Consider the following 22109-nt stretch of genomic DNA (forward strand, 5'->3'; position numbering starts at 1 on the left):
TACCCTCCGGGTACGGTGATATTCGGTATTTTCGAGCTCTCACGCCCTTTGCGATAGACGGTGCTCTGGGTATCTGGTTCATCTACTCATGTACTTCCTTTTCAACCTTGACGAGCTCCTCGTTAAACGCGTCCAATAGTTCTTTTGCACCGTCAGTCTCTTCTTTTTTAGCCTGCAGTGTCGCTGAGGCTTTTTCTATGTTTTGATTGGACGATAAAGTCCCAGCCCTAGAATTATTGGCCATACTAGCCACAACCATCTGCACTTTGAGCGTGGCCACGACCACGTCGTTTGTTAGGGAGCCTCGCTTTTAAGGGCCCCTCTTTTGGGCAAGTTTTTGCCTTCTTGTCTAAGGTCTGGGTCAACCCCTTTCTCTGAACATGCGTCTCCGGGGCTCCTCTGCCCCCCCATCGCTCGAAACACCTCCGCGTCACTCTTTGCTAGGCTGTCTTCGTGGAGTCTCACCCCCACTGTCTCTTTGCTCTCGAGCGAACTCATCGTTATGTTCAGACACTGGTAGTCATGCTTCACGTGTTTTCCCGTCCATGAGACTCGTGAGAGCTATTGCTTATCCTTGACATGTTTGGTTCAGTACCACAATCTCACTTTGTAACACTCCGTAAATTCGGATTAGGTGTGGATTTGTTGAAAGAGTATTGATGTAACATTTTAGACATATGAAGTCCTATCGAGATGATTTTGGGTGAAAATGGTTGTTTTAAAATCAACACGAATAGTGGGGTGTGTAAGATTCGATAAAATCGACTAAGTTTTCGATAGACCCAACTTTCAGCCTGTTTACGTGAAAATCCGTAGGGAATTTGAGAAAACCTAAAACATAAAGTTGTAGACCTTTGAAATATCTTTCGAACAATATAGTGTGGATCTCAAACGGAGTTCTGTGCTAGGAGTTATGTTCATTTTACAAAACGCTATCGACACAATCGAAAATCAAAAAATTTGGCTAAGTGTGAAATGGTTAGGGGAGCTAGCTGAGCGTGCTCCAAAGTGAGGCATGAGCTCTTCATAGGCCGCGCTCAGCGAGTTATAAGTTCCAAAATGCTCAGGCTTATAAATACGACCCTTGGATGATTTTATCTCATTTTTCACATTCTAGACTTCGTTCTAAACCATATTTTGGAGAGAAAACAACCCTAAGGCCTCCCCAAAACCTATAAAATAAGTTCTTACTCAAACCCCATGATTATTACCTCAATCTAACAAAGATTAAAACTAGCAACTTCACCTATTTCATAGGTTGTGAGAATTCGATTCAAGAACGGTTGAAGAAGAGAATTGTTGGGAATTCATCGTGAGGTAAGTTTTTGAAATTCTAGTCTAGTTATGGGGATGTTTTGGAGTTTATACATTGTTTATTTATTATTATAATCCATGGGTGAATTGCATGAAAACAAGAGCACGAATTGGCGTAGAAACCCTAGTTTTCAAAAAGGGTAGGAATTATACGAAAAGGTGCAAAGTTCTAATCTTTCTCATCTAAATCAATTGTAGCGTCATTGTTGAACCTCAAAAAATCCGTTTGGTAGTGATATGGTGGGAATCGAGGTATGTCTCTTTTAAAAATCCTTTTTGACTAAAAGGTGATTTGTATATCTCTTTTGAAAGCCTTCTTTCGACGTATTTCTCTTTTTCGAACATATTTTTTTCAAACCTTTATGGTGTTGTGTGGCAAGGTTTGTGTGCGTGAGGGACAAACCCACATTAAACCTTTATATGTATTATATTATATATATGTATACATGATTTTCCCTCATTGAAGGATGATTGGAATTTAAATACAAAGCTTTAATCTTTGAACATGGATTACCTCATAAGGGATGCTTAAACTTGATTTCGGAAAGCTTGGATATTTCATGTGGTTTTCCCTATGAACGGGTTTCATTGAATTGAAATTGAATAATAATTTGAACTTGATTTCTAAATCAGTTAATGATATTGGTATACCCCTATTAACGGTATGATGAACATAATTCATAATGACCAATTCGACAATCATGATATGATTTGACATTCAGCTTCTATGCCATGATTTGTAATTCAGCTATTATGCCATGATTCTATTCTTTGTGTTTCACCTAGCCACTCGGGAGGAAGGGTAGTCACTATGAATCCTAATGGGTTTTGCCTAGCTATTCAGGAGGAAGGATAGCCATTGAGGGTTCATAACCCCGATGTGGTTTTGCTTAGCAATTCGCGAGGAAGGATAGCCATTGAGGGTCAATAGCCCCGATATGGTTTTGCCTAGCTATTTGGGAGGAAGGATAGCCATTGAGGGTTCATAACCCCGATGTGGTTTTGCCTAGCTACTCAGGAGGAAAGATAACCATTGAGGGTCAATAGCCCGATGTCATTTTGCCTAGCTATTCGGGAAAGGATAGCTATTGAGGGTTCACAATCTCGATGTGGTTTTGCCTAGCTATTCGGGAGGAAAGATAGCCATTGAGGGTTCATAACCTCGATGTGATTTTGCCTAGCTATTTGGGAGGAAGGAGAGCCATTGAGGGTCAATAGACCCGATGTGGTTTTGCCTAGCTATTCGGGAGAAAGGATAGCCATCGAGGATTTATAGCCCCGATGTGGTTTTGCCTAGATATTTGGGAGGAAGGATAGCCATTGACGGTTCATAACCCCGATATGGTGCTTCTGTGTAGTTTAGGGAACTTTAAATGGGCGTCCTTTCGTTATATTGATTTGGGCCTGTATTGACATGTGTTATACTTTGGTTGCTTGTGAGTTGCTTGTTGATGATCTTGAGTTCATCATTGAAAGACTTAAATGTGATAAATGACATAATGCGTGAAATTGATTTATTTCTCATTTAACGGTTTCCATTAATGGTGTTACTAAGTTTAATGATTTGTTCTATCTCTGAATTTCAAACTGCTTTTATTGACACTGTTTTACTGATCCTTAATAGATTATTTTGTTATATTAAATATTGTCCCGGAGACACTGAGTACCCAGTACTCAGGCATATCATTATTGTTTTTATGGTGTGTTAGGCAACGTTGAGGAGCAAGTTCGTAATATGATTAAGAGAGCTTGCTACTTTCTGGACTATTTGGTGAGCCCACATGCTTGTTCGTGGGGCACCATCTTATCTTAGTTATTGTTTTAGTTTTTGGGCTGCGTCTCGAAGTTAGATTATGTTTTATTTATCATCTTAGAAGCTCCATAGATAGATGTTAATTCTATGGGTAGTCGTTGAATTCATTGCTTGACTCTTTGGGTGTTACTACGTTTTATAACGATACATTTATGATAGACTTCCGCTGATTTTATTATTTAATGGTGATAATGAGTTAGTTAGCTATTTATAATGTATTGATATAATTGTTGAAAGATTATCGAAAGAGATTAGACGTTTATCGATCTTATAAGGTGCTTCTGGTGTTGTTCATAGCATCGGATGCCTGTTATGCCTAGGGTGGGTTTTGGGGCGTGACACACTTGCTTTTCTCTGGGAGAGTTCTTGCTACAGATTAGGACGACACCACAGCTGTCTATCCCCACAGACGGCGCCAAACTGTTTTCCGGTGAAAACGGACTTAATCAAAAAATCAGTTAGAGATTTGTTTTTATAGGGGTTGAAGACAAGTGGGTCGTATCCAATCTCGAGAACTCTATTATGAGCCGGTTCGAAGTAATAGTGAGTACGGGTAAGGCACAATAAGCAACAAAGATAGATAAATAGTGATTCAAGAAGCTTCAGATGAGTAAAAATAGACTTGTATATATTGCTCTCTTCAGAGAAAAACGTAAGGGTTACAAGAGTGTAAGCAAGATGACGTCTTCCTTCTACCCTAAGTTTTCTTTATATATAAGCCAAGTTTAGCATTTTCTAACCCTAAAAACACAGCAACCCCAACGTTCGTATGTACAGTGGCACTCTGATCGAGGTCGGCTGATGTGACCCGAGTAGGTGAGAGTTGAGTCCAACTGTATGACCCCTCCGGACCTCCCGACCACACAGTTTAACCCCAGATACATCTTTTTGTTAATACAAAAATTGTGAAACCATTTTCCCCCACCCCATCAACTCAAAGATTTCACAAACTTTCCCTTCTTGATCAATTGATAGGAAACTTTTATATGCCCCTTATTTTATTTTATCCAAACACCAACTAGATAACTTCCCACGACTAGAACATAAACAACTCTCTAAACTTCTTGAAAACTCATTGTCAAAAGCAATAACTTATCACCATCCATGGGGTGCAAGTTTAAGAGACAATGCCACCATCTATTGTGATGACACTGGGTAGAGTTCTTGGAAGTTGACGTTAATTGTCTGATGGATCAAGTTTTTCATCGCCCGGACTTAATGTTTCCTCCGAGACTACCCTGGAGGAATGTTCCTCCAGTAGATATTGGTGCCTGTTTGAGTGTACTTAAGACGTTTTGAGTGCGGAGGAGCAGAAATCAGTATGTGTTTGTCACATAAGGTGGGTGACGGGCGTAGTGCCCTCTTCTTTTTAAAGGAGTGGGCTGCATAAGCTCCACAATATCCAAACAGGGAATTAGCATGTCCTCCATATTTTGTCCAGGATTCATTAATACCATCACGACCCGAAGGTCCTCTGGACTTTCCAGTTGTGGTTGAGCCAAATATACAAGAAAGAAACAAACTCGAAAAGAGGTTTTTCTTATCTGAATCCAATATAAGAGCCCTCAATGCTTTTGTTGTTTCTGATGGATCATCAGCAGTGCAAATACCGAGGTTGTCAGTGCACTTGTTTACAAATGTGCCGCAGCTGTTGGCGCGAACATATCGAGTGGAAATAATTCTTCGTCTCAATTGGTATTGGTATCAGTATCAGATCTACGTAAAAAAATTCCTCCTCCAATACCATCACTCTCCACAATTGGGAATATTCTCACAGCCTTTTCCGCGCCAGTATATAACCAATCAGGAGACCTTGGGTTGCCAAGATAGTAGCCGATATAAGAAAGTCCAAACACGAACTTTCCAACAGAGATAATTTCAAATAAAATGAGTGGGTCTCAGAGATGCTGGAATATGCAAATAAAATTAATACGGGAAGGGAGGATGATCAGTCGTATCGCCAGAAGAATTCATGTCACGACATGTACCGATGCAGTAGCATATGTAACATACCATTTCAAGATTTGGATTTTGGATGGGGGAGGCCTAGTAGAGTAACCATGGCAAGTTCACCATTTAGCAATGTGTTTTACCTGATGAATACACATAATCATAGAGGAATTGAAGCGTTTGTCAACTTGAATGAACAACAAATGTCCATTTTTGAACAAGACAAGGACCTTCTCCAATTTACTACTCCAGATGATGATCATGTTCATGAGGAGGATAAGAAATATTGCATGGAAGCTTTCTAACAATATTTGCAAGGTGAAGAAATTATTACATGTGATCACAAGGAGCTTATAATTCAATAAGTTTATAAACTTGAATACGTTTCTAAATTTCTAATTCATTAATGTATGGTCTGCCTTTTATTTTCTTGACATACAGAGTTTAACAAAATAAAGAAGACTTTTGAATCGTATGGTCTTAAACTAAAGACATATAAAATGTACCAAAATACCATTTAATCTTGTGATCTTAAATATGTCATATGGAAAGTTAATACTCCCTCCGTTTCAATTTATGTGAACCCATTTGACTGGGCACAACATTTAAGAAAAAGTGAAGACTTTTAAAACTTGTGGTTCAAAATAAGTCTTGAATATTTGTGTGGCTTTAAATCATTTCATAAAGTGAATTTGTTTTCAAATTAGGAAAGAGGTCATTCATTTTGACACGGACTAAAGAGGAAATAGGTTCACATAAATTGAAATAGAGGGAGTATTAAAGAGAATCTAAAATGGACTAAAAAATAAAGTAAGACAAACTGGAAGAATAGTTTATTCTTAAAGCTAATTTATATAATATTAGATAGGAAATGAAGCGACATGAAGCGTGAAGATCTTTGTTAAATTCTTCTAAGCAAATAATACCTTGTGAGAGTGAGCTAGATTCAAGATGAAACCCTCTCCCCCTAATTTGGCTAAAAAGTTACGTTGATCTCTTGGAAAACCACGACTACCTTACATAGCCGACCCAATTGTTATTGATGTTTTGATCAACGAAATTAAAAATAACTTTGCTCATAGATCATCTCTTTTTGGTCCAGGAAACAAAAGAGAATTTTGTTTTTAAGAATGATTTCACTGGCTCTACACTACCTGCAGCGTACTAACATTTAAGTCTGACCAAATAAATTGTGAATTTAAGTTTCGGAATATCTCATCACATGTTAATAAGCATATGACTTCCTCAACACGTTGCATTTTAAAACTTCTTCCAATATGAAGGGGATTAAGGCAGGTCCAAATTACAATACCTAGAAGACTCCCTTATCCCAAACCTCTGTGAGACCGCGAACCTTCTGATAACTCGAGGTCGACGGGTTTCCATAGACCCTGTATTCCAAGTCCAGAACAGCTAAGTCCAGAAATATGAAAGAAAATTTCCAAAATTTCCAAGTATAAACTAAATTGCCACAGGATGGCCATAATGCTTGCCTGCAGCTTTATTAGAAGCTGATAACATAAGTAAGCTTCCCCTCCCCCATTATCCCTTCCCCCTATGTAATTAAAAAAAAAGTATTTAAAAAAAAAACACATAAGCTGAACTAGCTATCGGAAAAATTGCATCAGATCAGATGACAACTGAACTACTAATCTGCACAACTTTTAATTATAGAACACCAAAATGACCCATATACCAAAAAAACTGAGACGAAATCACTGTACAAAATCACTTTTCTCCTACTACGACTACTAGTTCCTCCAGATTAGCTATGAATATAATTGCATCTAGAACCCTTTACACATCGACGACCATTTGTATTATATGGGCAGGGCACATTCTTTCTGTAGCCACCTCTAGATGAACCTCCAGGCCCTCTATTCCCAAAAGACGATTGCCTATCCCAGTTCCTACTATTGTAACCAGAATTACTACCATGAGAACCCTTGTCCCTCTGACCAGAGAATCTCCCATCTTGATGGTGATCATTACTTCTTGTCCCCCGACTCCCAGTAGGTGTACCCCTACCTTGATTTGAATCTCCTTGAGGTGGTCCTTGGGCAAGTGCTCCAGGATTTCCAGTTCCCATCATAGGCCACCCATTACCAGATGTCGGCCCTTGAATAGTTGATCCCACGCTCCCTGTTGGAACGACCCAACCTGGATTAGCATTCCCAACAGAGTTCCCGGATGGTGCAACCCATCCGGGGTTCGAATTCCCAGGAAGTGGCCCAGTAGGAGCCCAACCAGGATTTACATTGCCTGGAGGCATTGCTTGAACAGCTGCTCCCCAGTTTACATTCATGACTGGTGGTACGGGTCCACCCCAGCCCACATTTGGATTTCCAGGTACCATACCCCAGCCAGTGTTATTTTCAGGTCTTACCGCTGAAGCAGAACTCATATTCTCTTGCAAACCAGCACCCCATGGAACAGTAGGCACAGTTGTATGCTGTATGTTCTGTTGGCTTCCTTGAGCTGGTGCACTCCAATAATCAGATTGAGGCAAAACTGAGCCACCTGCATTTGGAAAATTTCCAGCAAGACTCTGAACAGGAGACGGCGTAGTACCCCAGTTACCATGTCCCTGGAGCTGTCCTGGTGCCAAAACAGGGTTCTGCATATTAAGAGATTGTGACGGGAGAGCTGTATGTTGTGCACCAGGTTGGCTATTCAACAGTGCCGTTTGTTGTTCACTAGCTGCAAATGATTGAGCATTTTGCAAAGAATATCCAGACTGTACAGCAATTACCTGTTCAGAAGTAGGCACTGAACCAAAATCACTACCCGAATTCACATAATTATTTTCCGATCCCCTAACTGAATGACCACCAAAATTTTGAACAGAAGAAGTATTAATCCCATCATCTGGTAGAGCTGGAGGTGATTGGAGAACTTTGTTGCCACCAGAATATGAATTTGCAACTGTAACAGAAGGCCCATCTCCTCCAACCCAACCGGCAGTATTCTGCTTGGGAGTAGGAGATGGGAGATTCGAAGAATCATTATTACTCCACCTCTCTGTAGAAAGAGCAGAAACATCACCAGAAGAAGTCATTCCACCACCAGTGGGAACCAAACGACGAGAATTGTGAGATCCAACATTCTGGTCGACTTGAGGTCTCTCTCCATTTTGATTTTGCAGAAGAGTTGTTGAAAGTATATTGTCAACTGCTGATGGCGCTTTCTCAAACCTGCCTGCCAATGCGTCAGTCAAAAGAATAGATTCCTCTTGCTTATCCGTAGATTTCCATATTTTCAAATCAGCAGGGAAGTATCCTGTATTGCTCCATTTACGCAACTGGACCATAGAAAATGATCCCTGTATTTTACCAGCAGGGTCCTTGTAATGCCACATTTTTTCAGCTTCGTTGATCTTGATGGAAGTTTCAGCAACCTTGCTCTGGAGTGTAACTGGAGAAGATACCGATGATGCACCAGAAAATGTCTCTGTTCTTGACAAAAATTGACTATTACGTCCACTTGGCTCAGAATTAGCAGCAGAAGTCGGCTTCTCTAGATTCATAGATTCAGTCTCCCTGTCTCTTCCTTCAATCCATGTATCTTCATTCAGTCCCCCTCCAGGATGCACACCATCTTCACTTCTGCTCAAAATGTTTTTACCAGAGGAACTCTTGTTCAGTTCAAAGTTCTTTGAAGAAGATTTTCCTGCAGCCCCCCAGGAATCTTTCGGAGGAAAGTTGCTGCTTCTCGGAGAAATTGGTCCACGTCCTCTCCGGCCAAAGCTTGACTCTCTAGACCTCATATAAGAATCTGCATGCAGAAGTAGCAACTTTCAAGTTATACACAGCACATCATATCATCCATAACATATGAAGAAGAAAAGGAAACTAATAGAACCTCGTCTATCGTTACTTTCACTGTCCTCATCCTCAGACTCATAGCTTGGGTCCATTTTTGGATCCGCATGTATTTCTGGAACTTCCTCAAGTCTACGGTGACGCTCATCAGGAGTCTTCAAGAGCTGTAGTTTCTCTACACATTCTCTAAGTGTAATCATTAGTTAAGGAGTATAATAAGAGCAACTGATTCAGCCCAAGAGACAAGAAGCAAAGACCAATAGAAGGGGGAGAAGAGAATTGCTTCTGAAGGTGTCATATTCTGTTTGGTGGATTGTCCATAATTGATCTGGACAACACAGTATTCAAGGTCCAAACTACAAGCAATGGAAAAGTGAGGTAAGTTTACTTCAATAGCACCAAAATACCCATCTACGCCCAACAACATGTAACAATAACTAAAGGAGATTTAAACAAACATGGAAACACATGTATTACTGCAAGAACACGGAACACTAGTAATCTGCTAATCTGGCGATTGAATCCTAACGCAAACCCAGCAATAAACTGAAGTACATATGCTAATAAAGCGACAATAATTTTCATCAGCGAACTTTAATCCATCCTCTGATATCAAGAAAAATTGTTATTAGGCCCTAGCATTGCACACAACTTTTGGCCCTAACAGTCCTGCCTCCAGAGAAGAAAAATGAACATCAAAGAAGACTTAATCTTTCAAGCAAATATTACATTGCAGTTTGATAATGGCAGGAGCGAAGGGGAAGGGAAAAGAAATGATAAAATTTCGCCGACAAAGGATATTCCTTCTTGCGCCCTTTCTCACTTGCACGATCACGAAGATGACTGAGACGGAGTATCTCTGATTCCAGCCACTGAATATCAGCAAGAAGAATCAAGAAAGATATATTAGAACAAGTTGGGAACCCAATAGAGGATGACCACAAGCAGATTGAATCCATTAGAAGTGCAACCAAAGAGCACAATCAGTACAGAGCATACCCTATCAAATTCTGTTCACACCAAGAGGAATAGAACATTTTAGTATAAAGGCCCTCAGAAAGCAGTAGCTCTCTTTTCATGAGATGCCATTCAGCTACGGCTGTGTACTCAAAGGACAAAAACGACCAGCCAGTACATCAAACCAGTCAACTTTGTAAAAATACATAAATAGATATTTTGACGCCTAATCACTATCACTTGCTAAACAGGTTGAAACTAGGTAACTGAACTCCAACAGGTTTATGGTATATTTATTGCTGAGACTTCTCCATTCATCAGAATGCTAAAGGGTCAATTACAAAGATCTAAAACCTAGAAGTTTCCCTCATCCATTTACAATAGTGCTTGCAATATGCCCTTTTCTGTTTTCTCTCATTAATGTCCTAGCTCAAGAGTAGTATCTCCGATGCTTGATCTGCAAAGTGCTGACTGCCAAAACTACTCATCTTTAATAAGGTAAAGATATTTTGATGTCTACGGGCAAAATCCCACTATACAAGAGGTATACAAAAAGTAGAGAATCTTACGCTAGTAGCTATTTGAGTAGGATAAGAATGCATGTCAAGGGAGGTCAAATAAACAGTTAGCTAGTCCAAAAAGGGGTGCACAGCTTACAAATAGACATTCCACAAGGTAACTTATGAAGATTGCACATGTATCCAGGACAGGAGATAGCCACACGGAAGGAGACAGAGACTCCCTTGATTCCAGTTATCAGAAAGTAATAGAGGAAATAATCTGCCAAAAAAGGAACTTCTAACCAACTGCTGAATAATTTTCTTTCAACCGTGTTAATCACTGGCACATCACTAAATGACAATCCTATGCATGTCGATAGAAGGGCGGATGTACCATTGTCGGTGCGGGTCCAATTGATCCCATAGCTTTTTGACGCGGAGCATGAATTTGTATAAAAATTTATTAAAATTGTAATAATAATAGACATGAACCCATAACTTTAAAATATAATGGTTTCAATATTAAAAATCTCAAGAGGTTGAACCCAATGAGTTTAAATCCTGGATACGCCATTGTCGGTGCGGGTCCAATTGATCCCATAGCTTTTTGACGCGGAGCATGAATTTGTATAAAAATTTATTAAAATTGTAATAATAATAGACATGAACCCATAACTTTAAAATATAATGGTTTCAATATTAAAAATCTCAAGAGGTTGAACCCAGTGAGTTTAAATCCTGGATACGCCTCTGTCGATAGAAATAGTCCAAACGAAGCTTTTCTGTTTCACTTACATCATTAACTCTTGCTGCATGTATTTCCATGGCCTTGTCAAGAATGTTACCCTGTGAATAAACCAATTTAATCAGCAGAATGAAAATAAGTGCACACCTAAAATAATTATCCATATCAGGCTGCATCATACCACTGTTGGTCTATTAATGAGTCCGCATTTTATACTCTGGCGCAGGCGCTTGCATTCTTCCTGACAAGTCAACAGAGATACATGTGAACAGCTTGAACAAAAGACAAATACTTTTTATGATTTCATAAAATGCACCACAAAGGTGCTAATATGTATGAACAGAAGACAATATTAACTCCAGCTCTTAGAACATTTTGACTATCCGGGGCTTCTATTGCCCCTGAACTACAATTTTCATGTCTATTTCTACACTGGATAAAAATTTGGTGGGAAGTGCTTTTTCAGCGCAAAGCATGTGAAATATTTATAGAATTAAGTATTAGTTTTTAACCTTACAGTTTTTAGACCACCTTTTCCAGCCAGAACTATAAAAAAAGTTGGCTGGTAGTCAGTTTTTTAGGCGTACTAACAGTTCTAAATTGTAAACATTTCATTTTACTTCATATTAAATTATTTCTGTTTAAACTCACGCATTTTTGGTAATCCATGTAACAAACTTGACCGAGACTGTATTTTTTTCGAACATATCTATTTTTTCCATTTAGACTTGCTCATTTTTTGATAATCCATTTTCTCCAGCCAAAACTGCAACAAGTTTGGCTGGAACTCTATTTATTTTCTAGCAGAACTACAGTTCTATATTGTAAACAAGCTGCATTATTTTAAGTAAATTTAATTTTTCTGTTAATACTTGCACATTTTTTGAACTTCATTTTTCGACTAGTTTGGTTGAAACTCTATTTTTTAGGCAAGATCCAATGTTCTAAATAAAAAAGAACAAACAAATGAGAGAAAAAACAAAGAATAAATAAAAAAAATATGTAGTCAAATCTCGAGTCAATTAGTCATGGTATATGATCATGTGGCAATTAGTTGCTGGAACGAATAGCCACATGGAGGCTTGTTTACACTTTTTTCCATGCTTCTGCGCCAACAAAGAACTGAAACCTCTCCCTGTAACTTGCCACGTTAGGGTGAAAATAGACACCATAAATTGTAGTTAAGGGGTAACAAAAACCTCACACAGTATAGGTGTGGGAAGTTGCAAACTGAGCCGAGTTTCGGAAATTTATTTTGAAATCAGCCTAAAATTTACCCAAAAAAATATGTTTCTCCTTGGTCTATCTGTAATCAAAAGCTTGTGACATGAAAACAAGAAAAATAAACTGTGAGAAATTTCTTTCTTTTTTGTGTTGAATTATTCATCAGGGTTTCAATTATCTTGGGTTTTTTTTCTTTTCTTTTCTACAGATATTCTTATCATTCACCAATTTTAGAATGTCAAACTAGGTATTTGAAACTATATTTCACGATGTAGCACATGAAGCACTTATTCAATTACCTCTGTGAAATCTTGATTTGAGATCGTATCAATTGATAAAACCTCTGTCTTGTTCAGATTTAAGATCTCCAGCGCAACATCAGTTGTCCTCTTGCCAAGTTTGTATGGTTCAGCAGCTTTGCTTGTACCTGCAGCCAGGACCACATTGTTCGAAAGAGAAGTTGAGAAGCTTCAAATAAATTGCATGTACATAATGATATCATAAAAGCAAGAAAACAAACAAACAGAAGGTGCAAACAAGCAATGTCCGGAAAACTACATGTAATTACCTACAACTTGCACCAGCCTATAAAGGTCTTGCTTCTGAACGTTACCAGAAATTCGTATTCTCAAAAAGGTTCCAACTACTTTATCATGGAATTTGTCATCCTCTTCAAGAAGGTCCTCCACCAACTTTCTTCGTAGGTAAATTAAGCTGATGTTATGCACATCAATAGCCGCATACTCATCAAGATTTGATTGAGGTCCCCTGTTTTCACCTTTCTTACGCTTACGTTTCCTGTCTTTGACTCCCCTTGTAGGAGTGTCAGCATTTGCATCAGCTTCAAACTGGTTAAATTCTGTATCAACTACACTACCTTGAACATCATCCGTCTGAGAATCCTCTTTCATAAGAAAATGAGACTCAAGTAGTTTTAACATCTCAAAGTGCCCAACACGTGGTTTTCCAAATAGGCTTTCAAGTCTTGAATCACATATAATTTGACTTTTACGACGAGGATCACGCAGTTTGTTTGTTTTGATATATTCGAGCAACAGAGCTTGCACATCAAATTGAGAAAGAACAGAAGCGTCACCACTTTTCATGTGCTTAACAAATTCAAGCAGCTCTTTTGATGCCCACTCAGTGGTGCCAGCGGTGGAGAAACCTTCGCTACTAGTAACAGCCGTAGTTGTGGCATCCTCTTCCTTTTTGAGAGATTTTGAACGTTTTCTTAGCTTTCTTCTTTTAGTTTTACTGGCTTCCAATGTCTCAATGGAAGCATCTGAACCAGAACCTGCATCATCATTATTGTCAAATTGTGCCTCAGCCAGTTCTTGTTTAGAAGCTGACACATCGGCACCCTTCCGAGGACTTTTGGCATCAGCAATTTCATCTGAAGATAAAGATAGCTTCGCTTTTAAATCCATTAAGTAGTCCTTGAACAGATACTCAAAGCTACTCTTGTCATCAAAATCTATCGGACCCTGGGCCAGCAAAGAGCAAGAAGATCAGAACTGGGCTAAAGGTTTTGATTAGAAAGACTACCAGTTTAAAGAAGAAATTAGAAACATCAATCAATTACCACCAGAAAAAACAGAAACTAAAAACACAGAATTGTTCATGTTGCTAGCAACCATATGAAAGAGAACTTAGACATTCTATTTCTATTACATCAGATGATATTTTAGATATTTAATTTAATCAAATTAACCGAAATTGATCTCAATATCTATTATCACTATAAGCCTACTACACCACCAATAAACCCAACCCACCTAGAAAATTTAACTAGGTCTCTCGTAACTACCTTGATGTAGCATAAAAGTTTATAACCAAAATTACTATCTTCTTAAGTGGCTTGGATATTGGATATGATAGGGCTAACTTTTTCTCCCATGCCCAGCTTCCTTACATTTTAGCCAATATCAGTAATGAATAATTATTATGTTTTTTTAAATTTTCTTGGGATCTTTCTTTATGCACTTTACAATTAACTTGCAGCAACTTATATTTAAACTGAATGCTAAACGTAGTAAAAAATATGCACGTGCATAGGATGTGCAACGACCTTGGTTGAGAAAAGCTTAAACCAATCAACAGCTCAAGAAGATAGCAAGTATAGTAGAACTACATACATCATTGTCTTCTTTACCAAGGCCTTCTATTAGCTTGACAGTTTTCATGCAGTTCTTGCAAAAGCCCTTGTTTCCTCTTACACATAGGATGACATCGTCTTTGATGCACCCCTTGCATAATGAAAATGTACATGTGTAGCACAAATAGGTGGCATTCTTCTGACAAATAGTACACTGATGCCAACCTGAAAAAAGTACAAAAAGAGCTACAATGTAAAAGCAGTAGGCAACTAGAAGACATAACATGTTTCACAGTTCTAATAAACGATATAGAAGATAGCAGATTATTCTTTCATGTCCTAAATAGTACAAATAAAGAAGAGTACTAAAGCTGATATTTTAGCTCTCAAGGATAATGAATTTTTTCATGCAATACTATAAACACAAGCCAATAGAAGTTTCATCAACTCAAGGAAACACGGGAGTCAGGTGATAGAAGTGAACAATACAACTCTAACAACTTTACATGTTCCCAAAAGTCATCATTTCTCTACTCAAGAACCCAAAGTCATTGATTGTTCACTGTCCACAGGAGGTAAATTGCACACAAGCTAACTATAAAATCAATACTGGCACCACTCTAATTAAGTGAACTTCAAGAGAGTTCCATTCCACCTTAAGATATTTACATCACCTCCTAGAAAATGGAAATAGATTTGAAAAAAGTATCCTAAATGTATCAGTTATCCACACACTTCCTTTTTATCATTCATCTACAGGATCCAGTTGGTACTGCACAATCACTTGTCAAAGGATAAATCCACCTTCCTCTCTGTTCATTCCCTTCCATTCTATTGTTAGTCTAACACCAAATACCACCTCACTTTCTTTGTCATCCCAAACTTCTTTATTAGTTTTCATGTCCACTTTTATGAAATACATCTATTAACATGTATTGTAATCCTTCTGTCTTTCAATCAACTAATAGTTAAGCTCGTCCCTTTATGGCTCTACCTCATAGATCTAGCACTAGTAACCATGTGCTTTAAGCTGATGGAATATGGCTAATGCCCCCTTTATTTTTATTAAGATTAAGACATTTGGATCCGAATACATATCTGATTACTAAGATACAACAACAACAACAACAGCCCAGTGAAATCCCACATCTTGGGGTCTGGGGAGGGTATAATGTACGCAGACCTTACTCCTACCAAGGTAGGATGGCTGTTTCTGAGAGACCCTCGGCTCAATAGAAGCATAAAAAGGGGGTCAGATAAGGTTAAAAGATTTAAAACGATATTGCAATGAAATAATGCAAGCGACACAGTAAAACAGGATAATCAAGGAATTCAAAGCGATATGGAAATGCAAATCACGAAAGCGGCACAGATAAAATAGAATAATCAAAGTACAGAAAGTAGCAAATAATAACATAAATCAAAGCACAAGAAATTATAATGCGCTAATGCGCCTACTAATAAGGAAAGATAACGAGACTTATATACTAGCCTTCTACCCTAATGTGGGTCCTCCACACCTTCCTATCTAAGGTCATGTCCTCAGTAAGCTGTAACTGCGTCATGTCCTGTCTAATCACCTCTCCCCAATATTTCTTTGGCCTACCTCTACCTCTTCTGAAACCATCCATGGCTAACCTCTCACACCTCCGCACTGGGGCATCTATGTCTCTCCTCTTCACATGCCCAAACCATCTCAGTCGCATTTCCCGCATCTTGTCTTCCACCGAGGCCACTCCCACCTTATCCCGAATAGCCTCATTTCTAATCCTGTCGCTCCTAGTGTGCCCACACATCCATCTCAACATTCTCATCTCGGCAACTTTCATCTTTTGAACGTGAGAGATCTTAACTGGCCAACACTCCGCCCCATACAACATAGCCGGTCTAACCACCACTCTGTAGAACTTGCCCTTCAGTTGTGGTGGCACCTTCTTGTCACATAGCACTCCTGAAGCTAGCCTCCATTTCATCCACCCTACCCCAATACGATGTGTGACATCATCGTCAATCTCCCCGCTGCCTTGCATGATAGACCCAAGGTACTTGAAACTACTTTTCTTTTGGATGGCCTGAGCACCAAGCCTAACTTCCACGCCAACCTCCTGGGGTGTCTCACTGAACTTACACTCTAAGTACTCTGTCTTGGTCCTACTCAGCTTAAATCCTTTAGACTCCAAGGTATGTCTCCAATCCTCCAGCTTAGCGTTAACTCCGCTACGAGTCTCATCGATCAGGACTATGTCGTCCGCGAAAAGCATACACCATGGCACCTCACCTTGAATTTGTCGCGTCAATCTATCCATCACCAAGGCAAATAAAAACGGACTAAGAGCTGATCCTTGATGCAACCCCATCACAACTGGAAAGTGCTCTGAGTCCCCTCCTACTGTCCTTACTCTAGTTTTGGCTTCCTCATACATGTCCTTGATCACCCTAATGTATGCTACAGGTACACCTTTAGCCTCCAAACATCTCCATAGGATTTCTCTTGGAACTTTATCGTAAGCCTTTTCTAGGTCGATGAATACCATATGCAAGTCCCTCTTCCTCTCCCTATACTGCTCCACCAGTCTCCTCACAAGATGAATGGCTTCTGTAGTTGAGCGTCCCGGCATAAATCCGAACTGGTTCTCTGAAATAGACACGCCTCTCCTCACCCTCATCTCCACCACTCTTTCCCACACTTTCATAGTATGGCTTAGTAGCTTGATACCTCTATAGTTTTCGCAACTCTGGACATCCCCCTTGTTTTTGTATAGAGGGATCATTACGCTCGACCTCCATTCTTCGGGCATCGTTGCCGTCTTAAAGATGACATTAAACAACCTAGTCAACCACTCCAAACCTGCCGAGCTCGCGCTCTTCCAAAATTCCCCAGGGATCTCGTCAGGTCCGGTCGCTCTTCCCCTGCGCATCCTACGGACAGCACCCTTAACCTCCTCGACCTTAATACTCCTGCAATACCCAAAATCGTGACGCCTCCCTGCATGCTCCAAATCTCCCAACACGATGTCTCTCTCCCCTTCTTCATTCAAGAGTTTGTGAAAATATGACTGCCATCTCTGTTTAATGAGAGTCTCCTCTACCAATACTTTTCCATGCTCATCTTTAATGCACTAAGATATTGTATCAAAATCTGTAACACATTGTTTACTTTCTGAATATGGTTGGTGGTGGTGGAAGTGGTCGATGATAGAGGTGTTTGATGGTTTGTGGTAGTCAAGGCGGGTGGTAGAGGGGATTGATAGTGATGGCAGGCATGGAGGAAGGTGGTGACGAAGGTACTTGTATGGTGATAGCTGGCGCTGGTGGTGGGTAGAGAATTAGAGAAATGTTTTATTCACAAGAATCTTTAAGGACGTCTGAAACAATTTTAGGACTTTGTACAAGATGTGAATAACGAATAATTCAGACCTATTAAGAGCTAATAGGTGGTAAGACCTAGTAGGTGGCTGTGAAAGGGGGGGAAAAGGATGCACTTAATAGGTTAAAATCGGAATGATTCATATTCAAGAATCCATTAAGTGGCAAGAAATGGAGCCTAAATGCTCTTCGTTTGGTACCGCACTCATCGTGTTATGCATTTTAGGCTGTACTTTCCATATCTCTCACTGTAAATGTGACTTGTGCTTGAGATGAGATTTTCAGAGGTTAATGATTGCCAATAAGGCGGCTTCTATATCTATTGAAATAATGGGAAAGCTCATTGGTATCCAACGACCATTGGTGCCTTTGAGTAAACCTATCATTGCAGTATTTCACGTTTTATCGATCTTTCATGAAGCTAGGAATAAGCTTATGTTCTTGTCTTTTCTCGATAAGCAAGCATGAGGTGCGGGAGATGTAGAGTGTATTTAGATAAAAAGCTTGTGGTTCTTTCTCTTCAATTTAGATGTAATGTGAATCTTCCATGTTCTGATAAACCAAGAATCTAAGTCTTTGGTTCATGAAGCTCAGCCAGGAAGCTCCATTACCGTTACTGCAATGCATTTTCATGATGCTAGAAATATGACTGAGGAAAGATGAAGTACATAGGATGACTCAGTTTAGATGAAGCCAATTCACTTTATGGCACATTCAACTTGAAGTTGACAAATGTGTGCTGTCCTCTGAAACTAGAACAAAAGAACTAGCGCTAAATTGGAATGGGGTAATTCGGCAACATTTTTCATTGTACTCATCTTCAATCACCCGAGAATAATAACGGTCAAGAAGATATTTAATGAAGAAAAAAACATAAGAGAAGGGAAGGGAAAGAACAGAAAAAAAATTCAACAAAAAGAACATATTCTAGGACACTAACTACATATAAAGTTAAAAAGATCTAAGTTTTGACAGCCTTGTGGACAGTATAACACCCAAAAGAAACTAAAGACAAGTGATCGATGAATTTTATGTACCAAAACTGTATAGTATATTTTAGAAGAAGCAAACAGTATACTATTACTGATCAATGACTTTTAAACAAAACTGAAATATTAGAACAACATAAATAATTTGAATAAGCACTACAAAAAGCATCAGCTACATCATATTTAATATCAAACTAGGGAATGACAGGATATTTGCTCCCTCATTTATATCCAATTTCTGCAGGTTAGAACAGATTTTGGTTTTTCCTCCTTCCTATAAAAGAATCTTGAGGAGTTATGAAGACTATCATGGAGTTGCATAGCTTTCCTCTTCCCGCTTCTAACTTTATATCGAATGGAAAAATGACCATTACCCTCCTTTTTGTTTTACCTTGTCTTGCCCAACCTCTTTTCACCCTAACCAACCATAGCATCACACTGTGTTTCTTCAAACGCTGAGTACCACTAAAGACTCTGCGAAGCAGTTCCAAGCTAATGTTCAGAAGCTCAGAAAAGATAGGAAAGCCACTTGAGAAACACTCCACAGTATGCAAGTTCGGATTATTTGGAGTAAAAGAAATAGGATGCTATTTCAAGGTAGTTAAACCATCTTGGTATGTTATTAACGAATGAAGTTTGATTTATCAACGAAGATATTGTCCCACAACATTTATTTGTAATTTCAAAAATAGTGAGTACTGTTGGCTTAGGTGTTCCGGTTTTAGAAGAGCCTTGTAAATCAAAGTGAGAGAGACATATCAATGTATATTTCTAACTTTAACAAAATTAATACAGTACAAAAGAACATAGGTGTACATAGATCATGTTACTCAATAAAGTCAGAGTCAACAAAAGAGGTAGAACAATGCACTCACCACAATTCCATTTACCCTTGGCACGAAAAAATTCCTCATCCCTATCAATACACGAAGGATGATATGCTTTGGTACAACCCCTAAAAAGCAAAAAACACCAAAAAAGTACCACCACATGAGCAAATTCCACAAAACACGAACAGAGCAAAATTTAACATACATATGGTTCCGAAATAAACAAACTTTACCTACGGTCACATAGCACCAAATCCCCTCCATCAAAGCAAATGAAGCAAACATCCTCTCCAATAGCCTTCCTACTTGAAGCTCTTCCTCCAGACTTGGACTTCCCAGTACTCTTAGTATTATTCTTCCTCTTCCTCTTTCCTCCAGATGATTTCCCTGATTCAGTCATTTCATTTTCAGTCTCTATTTCAGTTGTAGTTGCGTTAGCTGCCTCGTCTTCAGCACCCGTCCCTTCATCGTCCTCCTCCTCATCTCCAGGAACGGGTGCCACTTCTTCATCCTTCATTGTATCCATTTCAGTAGTAGTTGCATTAGCACCCTCGTCTTTTGAACCCGTCCCTTCAACGGGTTCCACTTCTTCATCCTTCACTGTGTCCATTTCGATATCTTTCTCCGACTCTATTCCAGTTTCAACAGCTGAAGTATCTACCCGTGTCACCATTTCGTCATCTTCCTCCACTTTCTCCCCATTATCAGCCTCGTCCTCCGCAGCCATGCCATTGTCCTCATCTAGAGGAACGGGTTCCACTGCTTCATTCTTTTTGGTATCCATTTCGACATCTTTCTCCGATTCTACTCCAGCTTCAACAGCTGATATATCTACCCGTGTCGCCATCTCATCATCTTCCTCATTTCGAGTCACGACCACTTTCTCCCCATTAGCAACCTCGTCCTCAGCACCCGTCCCTTTGTCCTCCTCCTCATCTAGAGGAACAGGTTCCACTTCTTCATGCTTCATTGTATCCATTTCGACATCTTTCTCCACTGAAATATCTACCTGTGACACCATTTCATCATCTTTCTCCGTGTTACCAGTTACATCGTCAGTTCCCATTGCATCATCTTCCTTTTCTAGCACAATGGGAGGAACTCCCACTTCCTCGCGCTTAGCTGCCTCCACGGGGTTTTCCCCATCTTTCCCTAAACTTACACTACCTTCAACAGTTGAAACATTTGCTTCTATAATCACTGTTTTGCCATTCTTGGTATCCTCCATATTATCATTTCTAGTTACAATTCCATCATTCTCATTTTCATTAAACACTTTCTCATCATCACCAACACAACTGTCTGCTTCGCCCTTGGCCGCGTTCACTGCCTCTGTAACTGTTTCACCATTCTCGGTGTCCCCCATATTATCATTGCTAGCCACGTTCTCATTTTTTTCATCACTAGCCATAACCACTTTCTCACCACCTGTCATACAACCGTCCGTCTTGCCCTTACTCGCGTTCACTGCCTCCTCTGCCACCTCATCTTTCTCCAACACCGCTATATTTTCCTCCATATTTTCATTTCTAACCACAATTCCATCATTCTCATTTCTAGCTATAACCACTTTCTCATCACCACCTGGCACACAACTGTCCGTTTCGCCCTTAGTCACGTTCACTGCCTCTGCCACCTCACCTTTCTCCATCGTCGCGTCCACTGCCACCTCACCTTTCGCGTTCAGAGCCACCTCAGCTTTCTCCATCGCAGTTTCATTCTCCTCATTTATCGTCTCAGTAACCGCCTCAACTTCGTCAGCATCACCAACCGTTGATTCTCTCATCGGTGGGCCCGCCTCAGCACCACCAGTAACCTCTGATTCTTCTCCCACTAGTGGGCCCACCGACAAACCCGTATCTCTCTCAACTACTACCGCTGACGTGGCAGTCAATTCGGGTTTTTGCTGGTCGGACATGATGATAGGGTTATTCATAGATTCTTCGTCTTCCGCCATTGAACAGCGGATTATTACAACAACAAAACCCTAACCCTAGTTCTTCTTTTTTTTCTTTTTTTATTATTGTTAAATTAAAGTAGAGAAGAAGAAGGAAACTACTACCAGAACTGCTGCTAATGCGAGTGCTACATATACTTATGTGTGTGTGTGTGTGTGTGTGAGATATGAATGTATAAATGGTTGTATTGAAAAAAGTGAACTTGGATTTGTCTTTCTATCTCGGCGTCATATGCAGTTGAGCGGTTTTTCTTGTGAGAGAACGAGAGAGAAGTTGTGGAGTTTGGGCTTTAAGAAACATGTACTGGGCCCAAAGCCAAGCCCCTCTGAGTCTATTCTAAAAGGGATTCTTTTCACAAATATACAGTTTTTAAAAATATTAACGCCACGTAACCCAATATACAATATGATACAATATTATCCAATATTATATAACATAATACCTGGGGGAAAGCACTGGTAATGGTTGTTGATTTATTGAAGTCAAGATGCAGAGACATAGGTGGAAGCTTTGCAAGGATTTTGAAACTTCACTCACAAATGAC

At 39.5% G+C, this 22109-nt stretch overlaps 1 protein-coding gene and 1 pseudogene across 1 annotated transcript; one reads left to right on the forward strand and one right to left on the reverse strand.

Annotated features, from left to right (window-relative positions):
• Positions 1–2728: 2728 nt before the first annotated feature.
• Positions 2729–5382, forward strand: LOC132643967 (acyltransferase Pun1-like; annotated as a pseudogene).
• Positions 5383–6718: 1336 nt separating this feature from the next.
• On the reverse strand, positions 6719–21843 carry LOC132643679 (zinc finger CCCH domain-containing protein 19). Its single transcript, XM_060360185.1, has 10 exons — positions 19841–21843; positions 19653–19732; positions 14463–14647; positions 12893–13811; positions 12624–12751; positions 11282–11341; positions 11151–11201; positions 9699–9770; positions 8939–9089; positions 6719–8851 (listed from the first exon to the last, which is right to left on the reverse strand). The coding sequence occupies exons 1-10, from the start codon at positions 21562–21564 to the stop codon at positions 6843–6845; spliced, it is 5379 nt and encodes a 1792-aa protein (XP_060216168.1). The 5' UTR covers positions 21565–21843; the 3' UTR covers positions 6719–6842.
• Positions 21844–22109: the final 266 nt, after the last annotated feature.

This window comes from Lycium barbarum, chromosome 6, assembly GCF_019175385.1.
Source record: "Lycium barbarum isolate Lr01 chromosome 6, ASM1917538v2, whole genome shotgun sequence".
NCBI lineage: Eukaryota > Viridiplantae > Streptophyta > Magnoliopsida > Solanales > Solanaceae > Lycium > Lycium barbarum.